Source organism: Phyllostomus discolor, chromosome 13 (genome assembly GCF_004126475.2).
Source record: "Phyllostomus discolor isolate MPI-MPIP mPhyDis1 chromosome 13, mPhyDis1.pri.v3, whole genome shotgun sequence".
NCBI lineage: Eukaryota > Metazoa > Chordata > Mammalia > Chiroptera > Phyllostomidae > Phyllostomus > Phyllostomus discolor.
In genome coordinates, this window is record NC_040915.2 from 20,816,726 (window position 1) to 20,827,036 (window position 10,311).

At 52.6% G+C, this 10,311-nt stretch overlaps 1 protein-coding gene across 2 annotated transcripts in view; it reads left to right on the top strand.

Annotated features, from left to right (window-relative positions):
- HMGXB3 (HMG-box containing 3) overlaps window positions 1-10,207 on the top strand; it is a 45,900-nt gene extending 35,693 nt beyond the window's left edge. For both annotated transcript variants that reach the window (XM_028527511.2, XM_036014337.1), the window contains 5 exons: window positions 3,291-3,510; window positions 4,899-5,032; window positions 6,034-6,150; window positions 7,640-7,849; window positions 8,812-10,207. In XM_028527511.2, coding sequence (XP_028383312.1) covers window positions 3,291-3,510; window positions 4,899-5,032; window positions 6,034-6,150; window positions 7,640-7,849; window positions 8,812-9,279 — 1,149 coding nt within the window. In that variant the 3' untranslated portion in view covers window positions 9,280-10,207. The remainder of the gene's footprint in view (window positions 1-3,290; window positions 3,511-4,898; window positions 5,033-6,033; window positions 6,151-7,639; window positions 7,850-8,811) is intronic.
- Window positions 10,208-10,311: the final 104 nt, after the last annotated feature.

Below are 10,311 nucleotides of genomic sequence, written 5' to 3' on the forward strand. Positions count from 1 at the left end.
ATGCAGGGGGCTGAGGAGAGGTTGAAGCCTGTGCTCCTCTGGGAGAGGAACGTGCCAGGCAGAGGGAGCAGCAAGAGCGGGCTCTAGCGTGGGTTTGCCAGACAGGGTTGAGGAGCAGCATCAAGGAGGCCGTCATGGCTGGAGTGCATGAGCAATAGAGAGAGTGGTGGGACACATGAGGGTTAAAAGGCAGGGCTCTACGTGGGGTCACGTGGGCCACTTTAAGGATTTACAGTGAGGGAAATGGAGAGGTTCTGAAGGGTTTTGAGTACCTGATCTGATGTAGGTTCTTAACTAAAAAGTGTTCACACAAAGGTAACACCAAAGTCAGATAGCTATATATTAAGTCTAACAAATATCTAAGAAACATGTGATTTTTTTTGTCCTGACCAATGTGGCTTAGTTGATTGGGCATCATGCCACAAAGTGAAAGGTCGCCAGTTCGATTCCTGGTCAGGGCACATGCCTGGGTTGCAGGTTCGGCCCCCTGTCGGGGCACGTACAAGAGGCAACCAGTTGATATTTCTTTCTTGCATCGATATTTTTCTCCCTTTCTTTCTCCCTCCTTTCCCCTCTCTTTCCAAAATATAAGTAAATATTTTTTTAAAAACATGATTCTAATTGTAGAAGAGTAGCAAATATACAACTCATTGTATTGTAAGACCATATAACGTTGAAAACAAAACCAGACATTTAGTATAATAGAAAAAATTGGACTTGGTTATACTAAGGAATATAGATGTTGAAGTCCCAAATAAGATAATAGCAAAGCAACTCTAATAATGAATAAAATAATCCCTTGTGATTAAGTTTATCCCTGTCAAGAATGCTTCAACACTAGAAAATACCCTAATGTAATTCACTACTCAACAGATTAAAGGAGCAAAGCCATATGATTATTTCATTGGATGTAAAAGAGGCTTTCAATATGATTCAATACCCATTTATGATAACTCTCTTAGCAAACAGGGAACAGTAGGGAAGCTTCCTTAATTTGGTACAGGGGTTTTTAAAAACTCCACAAGTTGGTTAACTCTGCAGCGATCCTAAGCCTGGCATCTGAGCCCGCACCTCGTCACCTGGGCGCAGTGTCCATCTCCGCACTCCGAGGCTGCGGCCCCGGGGGACTGGAGCAGGAAGTGACTCTTCCGGCACGAGGCCTGCCGCTCACTTGGTCACCACCAGGGGAGGTGCGGAACCCTTGGGGAAAAGCTTTAGCCTGGCCCGCTGGGCATATCAGAGATTTAATTCATGTTCTCTTTTTCTTCTCAATTAAAAAAAAGGAAGTGTATATATTTGAAGAATGATGGTATATAATAAGACATAGGAAAATGAGCATACTGCTTCCTGGAGCTTTCTAAGTATTTCTCGTAGATAAAATGAACTGTAAAACAATTTTGCTTTTTGTGTATTACCTCACCAAGAGGCTATTCTAGATTCATTCTAGTCTGTTTGCCTAATGGTAATATTAACAGTAATGCAGCTGTGATTATTAAGCATTTTATTACGTACGCCAAGCTCTTACTCTGAGCTCCGTGCTTTACTATATGGCGCACTTCTCACCCCAGCTCTGAGATTCGTACAGATGAAGGGACTGAAGCCCACGGGACCTTGCCCTTGCTCGTTCAGCCAGGAAGGTGGGGAGCAGGGACTTGACCTCAGTCTGGTTGCCTGACTCTGGGCTCTGAGCTCATACGTGCTTACCCGAACCTCCTGGGTTTCTGAGCTCTGGTTTTTCCAAACACATCTGACTGCTCCGACTTCTGGTTTCCAGAGGGGACAGAAGCCCACTGCCTGCAAAGCTCACATCTCTTCGTCCTGCCAGGACTCTTCTCTTCATTCTCAGTATGCAGCTCTTCCCTTCTGCACTACTGGGTGTTTCTTTCTAGAGACCAGGACTTACTTTATATTCTCCCTTTTGTGTGTGCAGAGTGGGTGGTGTGTATGGGGAGGAGAAGGCGGGCGTTACCCTGAAGTCTGTGAAATAAAATAGGAAGTGACTGAAGACAATTAAAGACGCAGTTGTCTGTGAGGAGATTCTGGTGGGCCCCTCCCTCGAGGGGCTGTGTAGAGGAGGCCCCTCCAGACCGATGACAGCAGCCATGGCAGTTGTGCGCACAGCATGCTCTTGGTGTTTCCTGTCCCCTGTTCAGTGTGGAGAGGGTGGGCTCAGTACCTTGTGGAGTTGTGGTGGGAGACTGTCATTTACGTGCAGCGTGTGCTCCTGCCCTGCGAGGTGGGGAAGGAAAGGGAGCGAGATGGTGGGGACAGGCGTCTGGTGTAGAGCAGTGGTCCTCAGACTTGGCGGGCATAAGAATTCTGCTGGGCAGTGGTTCTCAAACTGTCTAGTGTGGATGGCTGCCTCTGCCCCACCCACAGGGTTTCCAATTCGGTAGGTCTGCAGTGGGGCTGAGAATTGCAGTTCTGACAAGTTCCCAGGTGATTGGTGCTCACACTGCCGGTCTAGTCTAGGTAGGGGCCACATTTCGAGAATTGCACACGTGAGGAACCTTTTTCTTTTTCTTTTTGATTTTAGAGAGGAAGGAGTGGGGAGAGAGAAACATCAGTGTTGTTCCACTTAGTTAGGCATTTATTGGATGATTCTTGTATGTGCTCTGCCTGGGGATTGAACCTGCAACCTTGGCATATTGGGATGATGCTCTAACCAACTGAGCTACCTGGCCAGGGCCTACATAAGGAACCTTGTTAAAATGCAAACTTAGAGATTTAGTTCATACAGATTGACATGCGGCTCAGGTATCAGCATTGCTAAGTAACACGAATGGACTCTGCTGTAGGTAATAGGATTAGGGTCACACCTTGAGGACCATATAAGGGGGATACCAGGAGAAGAACTGAATAGCACAACTACTGGGTACCTACAATACAGAAGTGAGTGCTGTGTGAGGTAGAGGAGATAGCTGTGTGCTGACAGGTCTGGGAGGCCTTCCTGGAGGAGGTCAGTAAGCAACAGGGCCTTGGAAGTGGGTGGGATGCCACTGAATTTTATTCTGGTGATTCCCACCAGCTGGTAGAGGGACTAGGGTATGGGCTTTGAGACTAGACTGTATTACTCCGGTGGTCTCACTCAGACACTGCCAGGCTTGTGTGTGGCCAAAAGACAGGTACTGAGGTGTCAGATTTGGGGGTGTCCCAGCAGTGCATGGCTGTCTTACCAAACCCCCTACCCCCCAGCCTTGGTTGCCCTGAGCGTATCAAGAAGGTAGGCTATTGTGTTGCTAATATTCTGTGGCTCCTACAGTTTGACCTTTTTTATCCTGACCTTTTAGTTCACCTGGCCTGAGTTCTTGGGCTCTAGTGAGGTAAACATGGAGGACTTTTGGGCCACGATGGAGACAGAGGTGATTGAGCAGGTGGCCTTCCCTGCCAGCATCCCTATCACCAAGTTTGATGCCTCTGTTATTGCCCCCTTCTTCCCACCACTCATGAGAGGAGCTGTGGTCGTCAACACTGAGAAAGACAAAAACCTGGACGTACGGCCAGTACCTGGTAAGGCCACCTGGTAGCTGACTGGGGTCAGGGAAGGGCCCAGGCACGAGTCTAGAACATTGTCCATGGCAGGGTACACGAATGGCAGAGTGGGGGCCAGGCCTGCCTGAAGGGCTCCTTCTGGGAAGATACGACAACCTGTGGCAGAGTTCCCTGGAGATTATAAAGTCATGGTGCCAGTTTTGAAGAGCTGCCAGCTGAATTCTGTGGGACTGACCCGCACAGCCCCCCGTTGGCCCTCTGGGGTGGTGTGCTGCACTAAACAGTGGGAGCCCTCTGAGAAATGCCGATGAGGAGGCTCCAACCCCAAAGATTCTCAATGATGAGTGGGGTGGGGGGCAGGGAGTCTGCCTTTAAATAGCCTTGTAGGTGCTTTTGCAGATGCTCTGTGGATATACATCGAGACACCCTGGACTAGCTGTTGAGAGCATAGGTTTCCCACAGCCTGAGTCTGAGTGCCAGCTGTGCCGCTCAGTGTTAGTAGCTGTGTGACCTCCACCAGTTCCCTTCATTGCCCCGAGCCTCTTCATTCACAAAGGGGGCATGATGTGGTTACTCACCTCCTGGGCTGCGATGAAGGCGAAGTGATCTAATTACTTAGCATGGTGGCCTCCTACTTTTTTCTTTTCTTTTTCTTTTCTTTTTTTTTGCTACAACTCACAGTAAGAAATAGGTTCTGCATCATGACCCAGCATGATCCTTATAGTGGTACGTATGTGTGTATCTGTAACTAAAACAAAACTTTCATAAAACAGTATTTTTCTTACCAAGTGCAGTATACTTTATTTCCTGTTTTATTTAATTTTAAAATTCTGGGTATGGCCCATTAAATTGGGTTTTCTAAGTATTTAGTACGTTGTGACCCTCTGGTTCTCAAGCAGTGCTTCCTGGCATTGGATACTGGGGCCCACCTCCTGTTTGCTGCTCCCAGGCCCAGGAATTGCTTGGGTGTTTAAGGCCCCCACACATTTCTTGGATTAGCCAGGTTCAGGAACACAGTGTGTAGAGAACCTTTTTAAATGGGAGCTGCTGCTTCTCATTTCTGTAGTTGTGGTACGCATCTGAGATCTTGGTTCTGAACAACCTTAAAAGGTGAAAAGCTGACCCATTTGGGAGTTCTTCGCAAGGGCGCTCTGCCAGATGTATCCCCTAGCCGTTCAAGGGCGCAAAGCCAGCTCTGAGAAATTTCAGGTCTCTGCAGAACTCGGAGACCTGCCTTGAGTCCACCGTCCCTAGCGCCCAGGGTAGTGCTCAGGGCAGAGCCCGTGTCCACTCCTTGCTGTACTGCAGGCCTCAGCCCTTGTTCTCACCCTCATGCACGAATGACTGCCCGTGACCTCTGTGGGCCAGTGGCAGTGCCCTCCGCTCAGCACGGCCATCTCTTGCAGGCAGTGGCAGTGCCTTGGTGAGGCTGCTCCAGGAGGGCACCTGCAGGCTTGAGGAGATAGGCTCCTACAGCGAGGAGGAGCTGCGGTACCTGCTAAGGCGGTGTGGCATCCCCTTCGGGGCAAGAGACTCCAAGGTGAGTGTCGGGGGTAGTGGTAGAGATGGGTGTGGGGAGCAGGCCGGCGGTCCATTTTTTGGGGCAGGAGTACAGTGTGGGTACCTGTGACTGGGCACCCAAGTTGGATAGAGGGCGCTGGCAGTCGGGGAGGCTGGGGAGGTGGTTGGCAGCCAGATCGGGGCATGTGTGTGAGGCTTCCCCTTCATTCAGTCCCTCTGTTGGAGCTATTGGGCTCAGAATCTGAGGTAGGGACTCCTGCTCTCCCACCATTCGTGACCTTGGATAGATAGATATTTAAAGATGTTTTAAATTTATTTATTTATTAGAAAGGAGGGAAAAAATGGAAGAGCAATTTCTTGGTTGCGTCTTGAACCCACCCTGACCTGCAACCCAGTCATGTGCCCTGATTGGGAATGGAACCAACCACCTTTCCCTTTATGGAGTGGTGCCCAACCGAGCCACGCGGATCAGGGCAGCAGCACCTGACACTACTGAGCCTTGTGCAAAGTAGAAATGGCTGAAATACTGACCTCACAAGATTGTCGTCAGAGACACTCCTCACAGCGTCCGGTTGCACCTGTCCAGGCTCTTAGGAAATGTGTGCTGTGATAGTTCATGGAGGGTGTGGGGAGTGTTTCATTCGTGTATTGTTCACTCCTCTTCATACTGATACAGCTGTTGGACTTTTATGTTTCCTTCGAGTTCAGACTCAAATGTTCGCTTCTGTTTGAAGCTTTCCCTGCCCTGTAAAAAGTAGGCCGAATGCAGGCCTCCGAGTGGCCCGGACACGGGGGCAGCTTGTTCTGTCGGGCTGGCTCTGCTGTGACCTGATTCTCTCAGGGCCTCAGGGTCCCCGCATGTACGTAGAGGATGTTGGGCCGGTCAGGCTTCAAGATCCACTTTGGCCTGGACAGTTTATTCTCCTGCTTTGGGTACTGAAGTGGGCATTGGATGCTGTGCACAGGCCTGCTCCTTTAGGATTCACGGCTGTTTTTTTTAATCTTGACCTTCTGCTCCAGGACCAGCTCTGCTTCTCCTTGTTGGCCCTCTATAAATCTGTACAGAATGGAGCCAGAACTAGACAGCCCCCACCTCATCTCACAGGGGGTAAAATCTACAAGGTGTGCCCTCATCAGGTAAGACTAACAAGGAGGAACGTGGGGCAGGTTTGCTCACGACACATTGTCCGCAGTCGGATGGCCCCAGTTCACACTCGTGGGGGCTGGCACCTAGCTCACCGAGCCGCGCTTTGGGCGGGCAGGGAGTCTGATTGTCATCAGGGAGTATTTGTTAAGCAGCCTACTGTGTGCTGGCCCCTTTGTCAGCTACTGAAGGTACATAGGTGAGCAACAGTGTCTTTCCTTCCTATTGGACCTTATTTTAGTCATACAGATTGTCATGCAAGCCTGAGACAGGCAGTGACAGTGAGGGACCTGCTGTCCATGGGGCAGCCAGAGAAGGCTGAGAGCCCCGGTGATGAACTGGGGAAGGAAGGTTCTAGCAGAGGAAGAGCAACCCCTAAGCCCTCAGTGGGAGAGCCTAGTGAGCCAAGAGGAGGGAGGTTGCAGGGGTCATCAGAGGCCGATCATGTAAGGTCTTGCAGGCCAGAGTGACAGTTTACTTTTTCTGAGAGTGATGAGGGACCCGTTGGATGAGGGTGAATGGGAAGTGGGATGGACATGGTCTGCTTTTGGTTTTAGGAAGATCACTCTGTCTGTAGAGGGTGTGGACAGGGTGGCATTGGGATCCCTCCGGAAAGGTCATGCCCTATGACAGAGGAGGCCCAGGAAGACACTAGAGTATATGCCACCCCATGAACAAGTACCAGATGGGGGAGGGAGATGTGTGAGTGGGCAGGGCAGCCTGGCTATCAAAAGAGAACTAGGTTGTCAGCTCCTTTAACAAAAGCTGTGTCTGAGGGCGATGCTGGGCGCTCCACCCGGCAGATCAGAGCCTGCTCAGAGGGTTGTGTTCCTGTGACTGCAGCCATGCCCCGACAGTAGAGGGGCAGCTGTGAGAGTTAGAGACCTCAGGGCTGCGATGGGAGAGCCATACCGCTTGGAGGCTAGGCCCGGTGGGTGTGCCGGTGGAAGGTGGAGGCGGAGGCAGAATTCTCCAGTGTGCATGCAGCCGCCTGGCAGTGGGGTGGCACTTGGGGGTCCTAGCAGTAGAGGTGTTTGCTAAACTGTGTCAGGGTCTGGTGGGGAGCTGCTTAGAATGCGCCCACCTCAGAGCCTTCTTTAGGTCAGAGGTCAGGCCCAGGAACTTCCATTTTTAACCAGCTCCTAAGCTGCCAGTGCTGTGCAGCCGGGATCGGGAATGACTGGGCTGGACGGTGGTACTGGGTAGTGTGATGTGGCGGGAGCGGCCATGTTGGAACCCATGACCTGGGGGGGTTTCAGCCTCCGTTGAAGACTGGATGTTCCCTCCTCTTCACGGAAGACGTCAGGAATGAGCTGGCGACTTCCTTTACGGACAGAAGTAGGAGGGAAGCAGAATGTTAAAGGCTCTGGGAGGACATCTGTGGCTTCAGTTACGAAACCTGATTGTTCATCTTCCTGGGAGGAAGTCTGTCTGCAGATTGGCTTCTTAACCGCGTGCTGTGCCCTCCGTCTCCGCCCCTAGGTGATCTGCGGCTCCAAGTATCTCGTGCGGGGCGAGAGCGCCCGTGACCATGTGGATCTGCTTGCCTCTTCTCGCCACTGGCCGCCCGTCTATGTGGTAGACATGGCCACACCAGTGGCCCTGTGTGCTGACCTCTGCTACCCAGAGCTGACCAAACAGATGTGGGGAAGGAACCAGGGCTGTTTCTCCAGCCCCACGGAGCCACCTGTGGTGAGTTTTCTTCCAAGGACTGGAATAAATTCTACAGGCCGACCATGACTAGCCCTTGGTTCTTCGGGAAAGCCTTGTCTCTGGCGTCCGTTCTCCATCAGTGTTTTGTCTTCATGCTCCGGAACCAGCATTTATTCCAAAGTTTTACTGACCAACCCCTGTGTGTGTATGGCCATAGCATGTCACTTAGGGTGCCCAGAGTGTCCCAAACCAAACACAGGTATATTGGGGGTCAGGGTTGCTTTCCTGATAAGCCTAGAATATTGCCACCTTTGAGGTCATCGTGGACACTGAGATGTTTAAGACCACCCCCCGCCCCCCTCCGTGCCCTGTCTGAGATTTAACCATGGATACACTGCAGGGCATGTCTGTTATGATCTCTAGGCACAGCGTCTTAGAAAACACTGACCTTATCCAACCCTCTCCTTTTATTAAAAGGGGAAAGTAAGGCCCAGAGGGGGAAATGGACTTGTCCAGTGTCGCACAGCCTGTTGGTAACAGAGCCCTCGTATCCGTGTGTGTTCTTACCAGAGGCATGTGCCCTCCAAGGCCAGCGTACCCTCTGCAGCAAGAAACACTGGGATGGTAATAGGGGAAAAGGGTCATCGTCGTCATCACTGGCCCTGTGAGCGTGTGCCCAGCACTGCAGGAGGCGCTGAGCCTCAGTGGGAGCTGGCCCTCCCCACCGCCCTGCAGCCCTGCCTCAGCTGACCGGGCACAGTAATCAACAACGGCCGGCGGCTCAGTTAGTCGGACACCTGGTCTGGTTACTGTCCCCGTTCTCACACGAGGAAACCAAGGCACAGAGAGGGAGAAGAGGGGACTTGCCCCAGGGGACGTGACATGTGTTGATATGAGGAATTTAAATAGTGCTGATGACCCCACAGCCTTCACTGTCCCACCACACAGGTCCCGCTTGCGTCATTCTGTCATGTCGAAGTGGCTGTTTCTGTCTCTTTCAGAGCGTGTCCTGCCCAGAGCTCGTGGATCAGCATTACACTGTGGACATGACGGAGGCCGAGCACTCTGTCCAGCACCCAGTCACCAAGACTGCCACACGGCGCATCGTGCATGCAGGCACAGTGCCCAGTCCTGGCGACTGCAGTGCTGGGCACCACTCTTTGGCCCTGTGTCCTGAGTTGGCACCCTACACAGCCGTCCTGGCCTCCATCACAGACAGCAAACCAAACAGTGTCCGCCAGCGGCCCATTGCCTTCGACAATGCCACCCACTATTACCTCTACAACCGCCTCATGGACTTCCTCACCAGCCGCGAGATTGTCAACCGGCAGATCCACGACGTGGTTCAGAGCTGCCAGCCCGGCGAGGTGGTCATCCGTGACACCCTTTACCGCCTGGGCGTTGCTCAGATCAAGACGGAGACAGAGGAGGAGGGTGAGGAAGAGGAGGTGGCCGCAGTGGCAGAATAAGCCAGGCTCTCGCACCAGGACTGCACCATCTCTCTCAAGCCATAGTGAAGCCCTTCCCCAAGGCAGATCCGTCCAGGGGACCGGGAGCGCGCACCTGTGGGGAGGGCCTCGGATGCTGGCACTGACCAAAGAGCTCCTGTGTTCTGAGCACGGCGGGGCCTGGGGTCCTTGGTTCTCAACCTCCCGGGGGTCGGGAAAGGTACAGTACATTCCTTACCAGCTCCGAGAAAGCACTTGGAGAACATTGTATGTTCAGCAGAGGAGAAGGGAGGCTGAGGGGTGGCTGGTGGCTCCCTGGGGCCTGCTGCGGGTCAGGGCGGAGGTCGCCAGGTGGGGTAAGGTGGAGTCCGGCACTAGTGGGCAGGCTGCTGAGGTAGCCCTTCTCGTCCCAGGGAACACTTTCCTTCCCCACAGCCGTACGAGCTCTTAGCCTGTTGCCTTTGACTCAGGGCCTTGGGGGCTTCCTTAGCTCTGGGGGTCCCTTTGGGCTCTCCCAGAGGAGGGGTGCACTTCCCTCCTGCTTTTCCTATACCCTAGTCTGGGAGAAACCGAGAAGGGAGAACCAGTCAGCACAGCCCTCCTCCAGGACTGCCCTCGTTGCCCGAGCTGTGAGAAAGAGGACCGCCTTCCTCTTTTCCCTGGCCACTGCTGCTGCCCCTGCATCCGCTCGGGGTCTCTCTGGGCCCTGGGCCCTCACCACAGAGGAGGGGATGTGGCCTGAGGCATAACATAACCTGGCAGCAGTAGGAAAAACTCCCTTCTGTGAAGGGGAAGCAGACTGGGCCGTAAGGAAACAGTGAGACTGGCTCAAGTGCCCAGGGTTTGCTTAGGGCACGGGAATTGGCCGTGTGTTACTTAATTTATTGAGAGGGGTGGAGTAGGTGGCTTTTTTCCCCTCCCTCTTCCCCAGCAAGAATAAAGTTTATTATCTTGTTTGGGTGAAACAAGAGTCAATTCCGTGCTCACTGTGTGGGGCAGTATGGTTGAGCTCCGTAGTGCTGAGCTGGTCGCTCGATGTGAAGGAGGGGTGGC